General features: G+C 51.9%; 1 protein-coding gene across 7 annotated transcripts in view; it reads right to left on the bottom strand.

Moving 5' to 3' along the window:
* Positions 1-348: 348 nt before the first annotated feature.
* Positions 349-14,330, bottom strand: part of GRAMD1A (GRAM domain containing 1A) — a 105,192-nt gene continuing 91,210 nt past the window's right edge. For all 7 annotated transcript variants that reach the window (XM_077336962.1, XM_077336963.1, XM_077336965.1 and 4 more), the window contains 6 exons: positions 12,840-12,943; positions 10,868-11,053; positions 10,639-10,726; positions 7,113-7,220; positions 3,745-3,865; positions 349-1,961 (listed from right to left, as the gene is read on the bottom strand). In XM_077336962.1, coding sequence (XP_077193077.1) covers positions 1,893-1,961; positions 3,745-3,865; positions 7,113-7,220; positions 10,639-10,726; positions 10,868-11,053; positions 12,840-12,943 — 676 coding nt within the window. In that variant the 3' untranslated portion in view covers positions 349-1,892. The remainder of the gene's footprint in view (positions 1,962-3,744; positions 3,866-7,112; positions 7,221-10,638; positions 10,727-10,867; positions 11,054-12,839; positions 12,944-14,330) is intronic.

The raw sequence follows: 14,330 nt of genomic DNA, 5'->3' as shown, positions 1-14,330 counted from the left end.
ATCCTTCAGCAGAGATCCTGTGACCCCTATAACCTCCAAAGCTCAGGATTTCGTTCTTCCTCTCCCAACAGGCAGTGGCAAAAGCCAGAGGGGAAACATGCTCCACCTGATTGCTTGGCTCTTCCCCTTTGGCTCAAACCTGGCCCACTTGATCCTTCCAAGCCTTCCGAACTCTGGATCGCTCCAGCCAGACCCAGAAGCACTGAGCAAGGTACAACCGCCCTGAGCCTCAGGGGAGGGCGGTATATAAATATAAATTAATAAATAAATGTCACGCCAAGGGCAGAGACAGGCACGCACTCTGTAAAAACCACCGCCCTGTAGCACACATGCACAAAAATACAAGTCTCCGATCCACGGTCTTTATTCAGCGCCCTAATAAATAAGCCCCCGCCCTTCTGGAACCTCGAGCGGGCAGGATCGTTAACACTGAACACAACTAGAAAACTGGGGGGCGGATGAGTCCATCGCAACCTTGGTGGGAAGAAGGAAGGAAGGGGGGGTATCAGAAACATGGGGCCTTTGGGGTCAGAGAGCACAGGGCAAGGGAGACACGCACCCCTCCCCAGGAGAGGGCCGAATTCAAGATGCGGAAACACTGTCCTGCTCCCCCCCTCTCCTCCCCAGGCAGTATTTGAAGGGCCTGCAAAGCCCAGACTGGCAGTGAAACCTCATTTTAAAGTGACAGTAAAGACAATGCTTCAGGAAGGTGAGGTTCATCGGTGCCTGGGGAGGCAAATGGGGGCAAGGGAGGAGTCCGGTTAGGCCAAAGGAAATCTGGGAGCCTGGGGAAGGCGGTGCTTCCTGTCTTCCAACCAACCAACCAACCAACCTCCCCCCCCCCTCCAAAACAAACCCAACCTTGATTCTAATATGCCATGCTGCATTGGGGGGCGGGGCACATCCGACACCCCTCTTTCAAAATACTGAATTCAGCCCTTTTTCTTTTTGCTGACAAAGCAAGGGAGGGGGGTACCCTCAAAAAAATCCAGCTCCCTTTTTGTTCCGAAGGGACAGGCTCCGATTGGCTGCTGTTCACGGTGGGGGTGGGGGGGCTGGGGAGCATCGCTGGGCGTGGCCTGCAGCTGACGTAGGCAGTCTGGCTGCTCATCCAGCTGAGCCCAGACTCTGCATTCAGGGAGCCCCCCCCCCATGAGACCACGTAATCTTTCGGGCTACCTTTCCCCCCCCTTTTAATAAAAGGTCCCCCCTCCTCAGGAACAGAAAGAGGGTGAATCAGGAAAGGACCTTCACCCCCCACCCCCACCCCGCCACCTTGGTCTCCTTGCAGGGCCTTCTGGCCCTGAGCACTTGCACGCCAGTGAGAGAAAGAGAGAGGGGCTCAGAGCCAGGCCTTGGGTCAGCCGCGAGGCAGAGAGGAAAACAAGCCCAGCAGTCGAGTGACCCCTCAGCATAAGCGCTAGGCATGGGGACCGGATCCTGTCCATTACGTTCTTGCCCCCCTCGCCCCCCAGAAGAACAGCTGGAAAGAAAATAAGCATAAGGGGAGGGGTAACAAAAGTTAAGAGCCCTCTGGGGTCCTGTGAGGAATATAAATAGCACTTCCAAGGGGAGGGGCGAAGACTGGTCACTGCAGGAATCCTCAGAGAGGGAAGGGGGACGAGAAAGGGAGGGGGGGATCGGGGCTGAAGGATCCCAGAGGCAGGAAGGGAAGAATCCATCATTGTCAGTGGCACTCTTGAAGGTAAGGTCCAGAGGACGATGGAGCCAGGATTCAGGCATCTTTCACCCCTCCCCCCTAAAAAACAAACCCAATGGATCCGGGTGCCTCTGCTCCAGCAGCCGTTTCCGAGTCAGTTCTCGGGCCCAGCGGGGCCAGGGTGCGTCCCAGACCCTGGCAACGTCCTCCAGGGAGGAGAATCGTCATGGGTTCACTCCGGCTCCAGCGGCGGATCAGCCACGGTGATGCCTTGGTGCAGCTTCTCGAGGGAGACCTTCATCTGGTGGGAGGGAAAGGCGATGTTACATTATTCCTTCAAAGGACAGCGGGGCAGGGAGTTGCTCCAAGGAGCAAAGAGGGCATGCCCAGGAGGGTACGGATCCTGCTGCCGCATTGATACAGGGCAGACGTCGGCTGCGGCCACCCCGCTGAGAATTTCAGCTTCTTAATAAGCTACGCTCAAGTCCGGTCGCACCCTGGAGACCGCTAAGATTTTCTTTCTCCTCTGTTATTGTTCCTTCGGCCCCGTGGTGTCGAACAGCCACTGAGAGCTTACATTTAAGCAATTAACGGAAAGCGACTCGCATAATGATAGGGTTTAGACAACTGTGTCAGAACGTTTCCGTATTTCTGCAACAGCAGCCAAAAAATCCAGCAGCCCTGTCTAAAAAACCCATCCGTCAGCACTGCTCGGGTGTCTAGAACTCCCAGCAGCTGGAGAAGCAGAAATTTTCCCTAAGTTTTGGGGAAATCAGCTCCTCTCTAAGTTCTGGAAATTCAGGGGAACATAAAAGGAGGTGGATTCACTGTGATGAAGGTCACAGCTGCGTGTTCTCCCTGAATATGCAATGCCAGCCTATCTACCTGACAAGACCGAAGAGGGTAAAGCGTTAACGTCCTCACATAAAAGGCCCATCTATATTTACGTTAAGTCACAAAAATACATTTAGATGTGAACTGTTAGGCGGACGCCAACTGGGAAGGTGGAGCAAACTCTTCTTGAGCTTACTGATCCGGGAAGCATAAGCTTTCCAGAAGCAAAGCTCCCTTCCTCAGATGCAAGCAGGAATGGGCTCTTGAAACGTTATACCCTAACTATCTCGTTGGTCTCTATGGTGCTCCTGGTCTCAAATCTGGCTCCTCTGTTGCAGGCCAACAGAGCTGGCCTCCTGCCTTAGACAGATCCTTGGTCCGCTAAGGTCAGTAGTGCCTCCTCAGGCTGGCAGTGCCTCTTGAAGATCTCAGGCAGGGGCGTTAAACATAGTCTGCGACCTGATCTTTGAAACTGGAGAAGGCGGAGACTGAGCCTGGGACTGCCTGCGTGCCGAGCAGATGCCTTGCCCATGAGCCACAGCCCCTCCGCCCAAGTAAGTAGCAGGTCCTAAGATCTTAAAAACGGAGTGTGGGAGACGTAGCTGCAAGAGGTCCTCCGGGCACGTGTGGTGGCTTTGCAGAGGAAGTCTTGGCCAACTGGTCTTCCGGGCTTCCCGGAACATTTGCCTGGCCTCAACCTGGGCGAGAGCTTTCTTGGCCCTGGCCTCAGCCTGGTGGAATGAGCTCCTGGAAGAGCCGCGCCAAAGACTCCCCCCCCCCCCCCCGCCTCTGCTGCTTCAGCACGGACCAAGGAGCAGGCCCGCCGTGTCTAAGCTCCCCCCCCCCCCCGGCTCCTGACTGGTCGCCTTGTTGTCAGTCCGGGGCCAAGGGGCCAATCGGGAGCCACTCACTGCACGGCTCCCGATTGGCCCCTCGGCCCTGGACTGACAGCCCCCGATTGGTGGCTTGGCCATCAGTGCAGGGCCAAGGGGCCAATCAGGAGTCACGCTGGCCGCTTGGCTCCGGACTGATAATTGGAGAGGCCAATCAGGAGTCGCTTTGCGGCTCCCGATTTCCCCCTTTGAGTTTTTATCCTGGACTTGCCCCACCTCTTTCTCCTCTCACCTAGGCCTTACTGTTTTATTCTTACTGCTCCTGCAGAGTGGTTTACAGATTGTGAATCGCTGTGAGTCTTTGAGAGTGGCGGTATACAAGTCAAAATATAAATAAAATAAATAAACAAGCATTACCTCATCGAGCAGCTCCACGGAGGCCTTCAGAATCTGTTTCCACTTCTGCACCTCCACGCTGTGAAACCGCTTCTGCAGCTCCAGGATCTCAGCCCACTCAGAGGCCGTCTGGGGTAGCTTCCTGCCAGGAAGGAGTACAAAAGCATTCTCAACTAGGAGACGGAGCATGGCCCACTTCCGTCCCTAGGTCTATCAACCACCCTCTGTCCTTAAGTCTCCCAAAGGAAAGTGCATTTCCCAGGATTTGGCCAAGGCTTATGCTGGATGTCCTTCGAGTATTTGATAGCTTAGGATGCTGGGCATTCGGTATCTGACATCCCCTTCTTGCTATCTGGTCCTCTGTTTTCTTGCAGGCGACACCTGAAGCCTTCCTTCTGACATCATGGCAGGCCTGTCTTTAGCACAGCCAGCGCCACCTGGTGCCAACCAACCAGCATTCAGATACCCCAAGACATTTGGGCAACATCTGTCAACTCTGAGCCGCTGCCACGTCTTGATGCAACCGTAGTCTCTACTACTGCTGTTCTTCTGCTAGTTCAGTGGTTCTCAACCTGGGGGTCGGGACCCCATTGAGGGGTCGAATGACCCTTTTACAGGGGGTGCGGCAGGGCCCTTCTCTCTGGGGGGGGGGTGTCTCAAAGTGGCTGACATCGCTCCTCTTTCATTTCAGCCACACAACAGCCTTGCGGGGTAGATCAAGGTAGAGTGTTTGTCTGTCTGGAGCAGCGGAAAATAGCGAGATCGGCATGGTGGGACAAGAGGCAGAACTGAACAGAGAAACCCCAGAAAAAAAAACAATTTGTATACAATCATGAACCATGGATCTTCACACCATTGGTCAGTTTGGGTTTAATTTCTGTGAAAGAACACTTTCATTGTTTTATGGTTGGGGGTCACCGCAACATGAGGAACTGTATTAAAGGGTCGCGGCATTAGGAAGGTTGAGAACCAGTGCGCTAGTTCAATATCCCCCGATACCATAGGGCACCCGATTGTTGGGATCGGCCGCTTGTAAATCTGCTAGCAAGCTTCTGTCCTGCATAAAAGAGGTTGGGAAGCCTCCCCTGAGCTGGAATCGGCTCATCCCTGCATCCTGCACGGACCAGATGACACTGTTAATATTTAATCAATGTTTGGTTGTCGTACACGTTCAGTGTTTGATGAGAGGGATCGGGAAGATGGGACTTGGCATGTCTAGTTGGCTTATCCTGTAAGGAAATATATACAATTATTAATTTATCTGAGTAATAAATATTGTAATTATTTACAATCATTAATTAATTATAATATTTACTACTCAGATAAATTAATAATTGTATATATTTCCTTACGTTGGGCCACATCTCGTCATTTCTGTAAAAGCTTTACACCTGTCTGTTCCTTGTTCCATCTCCTATGGAGTAAATAACTGTTACCGTATCTAAGAGCCTCTTGTGGCGCAGAGTGGTAAGGCAGCTGTCTGAAAGCTTTGCCCATGAGGCTGGGAGTTCAATCCCAGCAGCCGGCTCAAGGTTGACTCAGCCTTCCATCCTTCCGAGGTTGGTAAAATGAGTACCCAGCTTGCTGGGGGGTAAAACGGTAATGACTGGGGAAGGCACTGGCAAACTACCCCTTATTGAGTCTGCCATGAAAACGCTGGAGGGCGTCACCCCAATGGTCAGACATGACCCGGTGCTTGCACAGGGGATACCTTTACCTTATTGTGATTCTGGTCAATTCGGACTAGCAGGCAGCTGTCCACAGACTTAACTGGAGGCCTTTTTTGTCACTTACTACCAGAGCCTTTTCAGTGGAGGTGCCAGAGATTGGACCTGGGACCTCCTGCATGCCAAGCAGAGGCTCTACCACCCCCCAAAAGAGTGCAGACCATCCCCCATCAATCAAGAAGACTATAAAGGCCAAGGAAAGCATTAGAAGAGGAAGACGATCTCAGTCTGGGAATACAGAGCATCCCAAAGAGCTTTGGTCATCCTGGCTCCAAAAGTGGGGGCTGAGCAGTAATCACACCCCTAGCCTCAGGCCCCTACCAGCCTGGGGGAAGCCACCCAAGCTGAATTTGGACTTATCAGGAGGGACCCCACTGGGAACGTGGAGTTTGGCCCTGAAGGTCTGTTCAGCAGAGAGCTGCACGCTAACAATGCTGCCCAGGTGCCTGTATCCATGGGCATCTCGTGCATGTTTTTTTTTTAAACAGGTGAAGACCCATTAGCCGTAATATAAGGAGGAGAAGAAATGTCTCAAGCTGGCGGTGGCGAAATGATTTATTCAAATGAAACAATGTTCAAAACAAGTTCCAAAAGGGATTCCTGGGTAGAGTCCATTTTCGATATCTTCATCAGTGACATTCTCAATATATAGTTAATAACTCAGTCTTCTCTAAATGTATTCTTTTGGGTGATGAAATTATAGAAAATAACTTCGTCCAAAGTGACCCGTGCTGTAGAGTAATTATACATCGTGATATTAATATTAGTAGACCCCCTACAAATCTAGATATTATATGACCATTTTGGGGCTGAACTACGCAAACCAAAACATTACCGGAGACCAAGTTATTTCCTATAATTTCATCACCCCTAAGAATACAATTGGAGAAGACTGAGTTATTAATAATACTGAGGATATCACTGATGAAGTTATCGAAAGCGGACTATACCTAGGAATCTGTTTTGAACATTGTTTCATTGGAATAAATCATTTCGCCAACGTTGGCTTTAGACTTTTTTCTTATGCTTATGTGTTTTTTTTTTAGGCACGGACTTCAAATATCTTTGGTGAAAAGCTGATGTGTCGGAAGGTTCAAAATTGGCGTTCAGTTGCAGGGCATTTCAAGTGCTCTTCCTGGGACCACCTGCAACACAACCTCCGCATCCTCCTGTGTACTCAAACTAAGCAACTGGCAAGCAAACCCTGATGGCGGCAATAAAAAAAAATCCAAGCCACAGCCTGCTTTTCCTTCCCTAGAAGGTGGCTAACTTCAATCGGCATATCTGCGGATATCTAAATCCAAGGATTGGGGCTAAACAGGATTGAAGCTAAACAGATTTCCCTGCAAAATTGGGGGACTACCTACATTTGCAGGGGGGAAATTGGAAATCAAAAGTAAAATATATAGGGAGGTTTGAATCCCTGCAATACAGAAGGGAGCCAGCCTGGCTGCAGTGGAGGCTAGGGGACCAGAGCCACACCAGACTCAGCCGTGGGGAGGATATGGGATTCCTCCCCACAAGTTTTGCAGGCCCTCAACTTTGAGTGTCATAGTATTATTACAAATACAAATCTACAGACCCAATGTTAAACAGATCTCTACTCCCTCCCCCCCCAAACACGCATTTTCACATTTTTCTCCCCTTCTCTCAAATTCTCACCCGTTGGAGAGTGCAAATGCCTGCCAGGATTCGAAGGTCCGGGCCGTGTGCTCCAACGACCACAGCCGGTAGAACAGCATCATGTTGAGGATAACCAGAACCACCAAACTGGGGGGAAGGGGGGGGAAGAGAGAGAGAAAGGTTGGAAAGGGAACAGACCACTTGGGCGCCATTGAACTGGTAAACTTCAGTCAGGGCTGTACTGCTTCAGACTGCAGCTAGCAACACATGACAAAGGAGGGGAGGGGAGGGGAGAAATCCCCTTCTTATTGAAAGCTAGGATGTTGGAAACGGAGCTTTCCCCTTGACATGCTGTCTTTTTGTGAGTGGAACCGAGTTTTTCTTGCACGGAGGGACATGCGATCAAGGGTGCTTCCTCCAGCAGTGGGGGACCTTGGCAAAGTAAATTACATTTGGAAAAAGAACAGGTTCCTTCCCTTCCCCAAGCGTCTGTGGCATTTTCACCCTGCAAATTATCGTGATGTTGCTCAGGAAAATTCAACTGTACACAGGCACCCATGTTTGCAACTTGGAACACCCAAGCTAGGAGGCTATGGATCAGGAAGGCCTGGGCTTGAATGTCACCACTGCCTAAGGCATGTCACCTAGTCTCTCTTGACCTCCGGTCCCCACTTGCAATGCAGGGAGACTGGCCCTGGCCCACCATCAAGAGTTATAGAACTGTAACAAGATGATGTACAAGAAACGTTCAACGTTCTTAAGCACCGTGCAAAGCATTGACCACTGAGGCCAACAGCTGCCCAATGAGCAACTTCCGCATGGACTAGAGCAGGGATAGTCAACCTGTGGTCCTCCAGATGTTCATGGACTACAATTCCCACAAGCCCCTGCCAGCAAACGCTGGCAGGGGCTCCTGGGAATTGTAGTCCATGAACATCTGGAGGACCACAGGTTGACTACCCCTGGACTAGAGGTTCCTCACGGCCACCATCTCAGAAGAACTTTCCCCAAATCAGACTGCTTGTCCATGAGGGTCAGTACCTGCCTACTCTGACCAGCAGTGGCTTTCCAAGGTCTTAGGCAGAACTCCGTTGCATCACCTGTTACCCGATCCTTTTAAGTGGAGATGCTGGGGATAGAACCCAGGACCTTCTGCATGCCAAGCAGATGCTCTAGCCCTGAGCCACGGCCCTGTCCACCAACACCAACACCTGTCCACCAACACCACCACCCCTGGGCTATCCGTAAGTCGTAGCTAATCGGAACATGGCAGCAGACAGAGGAATGAGCACAGATGGGGTGGGGGGGAGTGGAGGAGGCAGAAAGTGGGCTCGTGCCATTCAGCTGAAGTGGCAGCAAACGCCCACCCGCACACCCACAATTATTGCTAGGGAACGGCATGCTGTGAAAGGAGAGGGTGCTTGGGAATCCACCCGTCCAGGAAAGCAGCTCCACGTGCGCGAGCCGACAAGGCACGGCGGCAGCGGTTAAGACTGAAAACAAGGCATTTAGAGTGCAAATGCAAAATGCCGATGCGGCTGAGAGATGCGCGCACCCGGTACGAGAACATTCGTGTGTTTGTACAAATGCCAGGAGCCGGACTCGGATGCAGAAGTCAGCATGCTGAGGAGTGCCAGGCTTTGGGCCCTTGGTGTCTGTTTATGCCCGATGCAACCTCAAAAACCACAGGCGATATGGGCCTAGTGGGAGTGAAGGCGGTGAGACTGAAGTGCCCAGAGTAGCAACTGGTTCTTCTACTCGACTACAGCGGACGGGCCGACTATAGGAAGATCGGGAAATGTAGGCCACATTTGCATCAGTGGAGACTGGAGGCAAAATCCAGGCTCCCTTGCCAGACGTTTTGGATTTGCTTTCCCTTAGTGTAGAGTACGCCACAGCCAGGAGCGAGAGATGGCCACGACGGGACAGGCAGTGAAGCAAAGCGGGGGGCAACAGGCCCGTTCCAGCTAGAGCTGAGATGCAGAGTTGCAGAGCAAGGAGCCAGGAGGAAACCCGGGAAAGAGGTTCATTCCTGGGGGTCCAGGGGGGGAAGGAGAGCCGGGAAGTGTCCGGGATGGAAGGGATGGGTGATGCATCAAGGAGGGCTGTACGGGAAGAGGTCAGGGGAAGGGGCCGGGTCCGAAGGGTGTCAGAGGACAAAGCACGGTCAGTGGGGATTTGCATACGATACCTCACACAGATCCTGTGCGGAGGCAGAAGTGGAAGCAGGAAAGAAAGAGAGGCGTGAAGCTTGGCTTGTGCTCCTGGCCCAAATGAACAACGCAAGGAGAGGGGGATACAGCCCCCCCCCCATGATCATCTTAGAATCATAGAATAATAAGAGTTGGAAGGGACCTCATGGGTCATCTAGTCCAACCCCCTGCACTATGGACGCACCATTCTTGCCCCCTTTTCATTTGGAATGCAAACAGAGTTGACAACTTTACTTTTCGGCCAGCGCTCCTTAAACGTCTTTGAAAAGCTGCCTGGAGCACAGAACTGGCACAGGAGGGGTATCTCCCACCCACCCCCCCTCCTAAAACAACCTTTTCAGCCAGGATGTTTCTGTGTCCCAGGGAAGAACGGCACAATAAAGCAAATCTGCAGGACTGTGATTAATCCCCCCCCCCCCCCAATCCCTGGTAACATCTAGGATTTCTTTCCCCTGAGCTGATGCACCCCAGCATGAATGCACGAAGCTGCCTTCCACTGGGATCAGACCCCGTCCTCCCTTAGTCCGTCAGAGCCAGTACTGGCAACTCAGACTGGCAGCATCTTTCTCATCACCTCCCCCCAGACCCTTTCACTGGAGGCGCCAGGAATCCAACCTGGGACCTTCCGCACAACAGACGCTGCGCTGCTCACTCACGGCCCCTTCCTAAAACAGCAGCAGCCACCAGCGATGCCGTGTGGAAGAGGGGGAGGAAATAAACCAAGAAGTACGACACTGCGACGTCAAGACAGAGTCCTAAATGTTCCCGCAGGAGGGGGGATTAAACAAGCATTTGCTGTTTGCACCAATGCTCCCCGAACACACGGATCCAAGACCTTCAGGAGAGTCGTGGGTCCCCCCTCGCCTGCTGCAGCTTTAAAAAAAAAATGCTTTGGGGAAATTAGTTCTAGAATGTAGCTGCGCTGGTTGCTGTAGAAAAGCTAGATTTGAGTTCGGTGTCCCCTTGCAACGCAATATTCCTGTGGGTCTTGAAGGTCCCACAGGACTCTAATCTGCTTTCGGGATGCATGCGCTCAGAGTGCGCGCACAAAAGGGCCAAGGATGCAGCACCTCCTAGCTCTTTTAGCACATGCACAGGGCTAAGTGCGGCCTCCTTCTGCCCAAGGCACCCCCTCCCCTTCCCGCCCTATGACTGATGTACATCACTTCCTGATCACATGCTCACAACTCAGTGGGTCCCGTGATGCTCACTGGGGTGTGTGTGTGGGGAAAGTGTTAACGAAAAAAAAAAGATCATGAGTAAGATTGCCAGGCACGGGGTTTGCCACGGGGTTCTATGTATCCCCCCCCCCCCGCCCTACACTGCCCGGCCCCAGCCAGCAGGCCCCTTACACCAGGCTGATGATGAGGATCACAGTGGAGATGCTCTGGCCCTGTCCTGGCTCCGACAGCTGCTCCGAGAGCCTCGAGGTAAGGCTGCCTGCAAGACAGACAAGGGACACCGGGTCAGCGGACACCGCTCACAGACCTTCCGCTGCGGAAGCCGGCCTGTGCTTGGCGGAAGGTCCGGGCTGGAGGCCTGGCGCGGCTTCTGGCAGGGCGGAAACGGCAAGGCACTGACCTGAAGGATGCATGGCGCGGGACGTCCCCTCGCCGTCGGGTAACGAGGGGATGGGGGGCTCGACGTGGGGGGCTCTCCAGCTCAGGGCTCGCTTCCGCCGGCGCAGTCCAGACAAGAGACCCCGCGGCTCCTTGCCGTGGCAGCTCTCTTCGAGCAGGCCTTTCTCAGCCTGGACGAGGGCCAATTCTGCAAAGGCCAAGGGTGAGAAGTGGAACCGTGGGTGATGGGATTATCTGTCTCCGCATTAGCTTTCTCACTATCCCTCTTGTGCCCAATACATGCACACACACACACCCCAACATCCTCCTGCACATATTATTATGGATAAACCTGAATTTTCCAAAATGGTACTATGCTTCCTTCTACTGCGAGAGGAAAAGAAGGCCCCTGTGAACGCTGCAAGAGGTAGGGGGGAATCGTGGGCAGGAGCCCCTGAAAGCGCAGCTTGGAGATGGGTGCTGCATCACACCTAGGGTTGCCCCTTTGTTGTTGTTGTGCAAAGTCATGTCCAACCAATCGCGGCCCCATGGACAATGATCCTCCAGGCCTTCCTGTCCTCTACCATTCCCCGGAGTCCATTTAAGTTTGCACCGACTGCTTCAGTGACTCCATCCATCCACCTCATTCTCTGTCGTCCCCTTTTTCTTTTGCCCTCAATCGCTCCCAGCATTAGGCTCTTCTCCAGGGAGTCCTTCCTTCTCATGAGGTGGCCAAAGTATTTGAGTTTCGTCTTCAGGATCTGGCCTTCTAAGGAGCAGTCAGGGCTGATCTCCTCTACGACTGACCGGTTTGTTCTCCTTGCAGCACCAGAGTTCAAAAGCCTCAATTCTTTGACGCTCAGCCTTCCTTATGGTCCAACTTTCGCAGCCATACATTGCAACTGGGAATACCTTAGCCTTGACTAAATGCACTTTTGTTGGCAGAGTGATGTCTCTGCTTTTTAGGATGCTGTCTAGATTTACCAAACCTTTCCTCCCCAGGAGCAAGCGTCTTTTAATTTCTTTGCTGCAGTCCCCATCTGCAATGATCTTGGAGCCCAGGAAAATAAATCTGTCACTACCTCCCCATCTATTTGCCAGGAATTGAGAGGGCCGGATGCCATGATCTTTGTTTTCTTGATGTTGAGTTTCAAGCCAACTTTTGCACTCTCCTCCTTCACCCGCATCAAGAGGCTCTTTAGTTCCTCTTCACTTTCTGCCATTAGAGTGGTATCATCTGCATATCTGAGGTTGTTGATATTTCATTTGTCCCTACTGCATTTTATTCAGTTTAGCCCACTTCTCGAGCCTATCAAGATCATCCTGTATTCCGATTCTGTCTTCGGTTGTGTTTGCTACTCCTCCCAGTTAAGTATCATCTGCAAATTTAATATCCTCTCTAAACCTTCATCCAAACCATTTATATATATGTTGAACAACACAGGCCCCAGGACAGATCCCTGGGGCACTCCACTTGTGACACAGAGTGTTGGTCTGGATTGGACATTGGCCTGATCCAACATGGCTTCTCTTATCTTCTTACAGCCTCCAGGTGGGGGATGAAGATCTGCTACGGCAATTGATCTCCAGGTGACAGAGGTCAATTCCCATGGAGAACATGGCCTCTTTGAATTTATCTACTTATTTATTTATTGTGTTTATACACCGCCCTCCCCTGAGGCTCAGGGCGGTTTACATAAGATGCAGAAAACAGTACATAGAACTCAGCTTTTCACAATAACACTAACATTAAACAGAGGTAACAGAGCATAACGATGCAAACAGATCCAGAGCAGAACGCCTGGGTGGATTTCTGGGAAGGGGCCCTGTAGAAGTTGCTGGTTACCTGGTCTCAACCAAATGCCTGGTGGAAGCTGAGCTCTGCGGTACCACAGCCCACTAAAAGTCCCTCCCCTCCCCAAACCCCGCCCCCCTCAGGCTCCACCCCCACCCCAGAGCCGGCAACCCTCACCACACCTTCCTGCCCCACCTACCCAAGTGCTGGAAGTACTCCTCGACTCCGCTCCAAGCGTTTTTTTCGATGAGCGCTTTCACTAGGTTCCAAGGCTGTTTCCGATAGCGGATCTCAGAGGAGACTCTGCAAGAGAGATCAAAGTCGGGCCTGACCGAGATGCACGAGAAGGCTTGCAGGGAACTGGAGCAGACCCGCAGGGAAGTGAAAAGCTCTGCACACTGAGTGAGGCCGCGGCGTCCCTCTCAGTATTTTCCGTTGCCTTGCATGCGGAGATCTTTTATTGATTTTATTTATTTTGGGATTTGCATGCCGCCGCTCCCAGCAAGCTGGCTCACGGCGGTTCACAACAACTATATCCAATATTAAACCATGTAACACATTAATAATAAGTTAAACCAATCCCCAACAGTAAGTAAGATGGCAGTACACAATAAGAACTCCTCACGCATCGGACCATTGGATCCGGTCCGAGTAATGTCAATAAAGATGGAATAAACCGAGCCATCCTCCAACAACTCTCGGCACAGTCTAGCACGGTGCACAGGAGCCTGGGGGGGGGTACCTGATCTCATACCTTGGGACACCCTGCCCGGCCTCAACCAAACACCTGGTGGAAGAGCGTTTTGCAGGCCCCACGGGACTTAGAGAGGACTCCGTCAGGGCCCGGAGTTGTTCCGGGAGCTCATTCCACCAGGTAGGGGTCAGGACCGAAAAGGACTGGAGATGAACCAGCAAAGGACTGGAGATGAACCAGACCTTCTGCATACAAGTGAAGCAGGTTAATATCACAGGGGGGGGGGGGGAACGGTTGCACTTAACTATAACTATTGTTCATCTATGTCTTCTGTGCAGAGACAAAGTTTTCATTATCTTAAAAGCTCTTAAGGGGGCCATCCTGCCCATAAGGCACACATGTGTCAGTTTTCCCACTGGGCACATTGCATTTTCCAAGAGGGGAGGTCCCTCAGTTCCAACCACGCCACTGCAAACCCTGAAGGAACCCACACAGATGGAACCAGTGATAATGCCCCCAGAATAAAATTCCATTCCCTTATCAATTTCAATCCATGAGAGCTCATAGCAGGGCCGGTGGGAGGGAATGCCTCTCTGCATAGAAGATGTCCATGAACATCTTCCATGTTCTAATGCAGCCCCACGTTGGGACATTAGCGAGCTCCGTACCGAAAGGAAGAGGGTAGAGCATCTCACTGGAACAAGGACTGCAGTTCTGCCTTCCCAAATTCAGCCTCCTTCCTAGACTGAAGATCAAGAGCATAACAACTAATGAATGTGTCTTTTGTTGCCCCGGTAGCTGCTCTGCAGATCTCTGTCAGAGAAATTCTCTGATGGAAAGCAGCTAAAGCTTCCTGACTAGCAGACACTACCCAACGGGAAATCGACTGGGCCCAGTAGCACACGAACAAAGATTTCAACTGTCTGAAATGTCTCATTCAATGTAAATAATAAAGGGTAGTTCTCTCGACATTGTGTGTTACTCCCTTACACCAGA

The sequence above is a fragment of the Paroedura picta genome, chromosome 5 (genome assembly GCF_049243985.1).
Source record: "Paroedura picta isolate Pp20150507F chromosome 5, Ppicta_v3.0, whole genome shotgun sequence".
NCBI classification, from domain to species: Eukaryota; Metazoa; Chordata; class Lepidosauria; order Squamata; family Gekkonidae; genus Paroedura; species Paroedura picta.
This window is presented reverse-complemented; position numbering and strand designations above follow the sequence as displayed.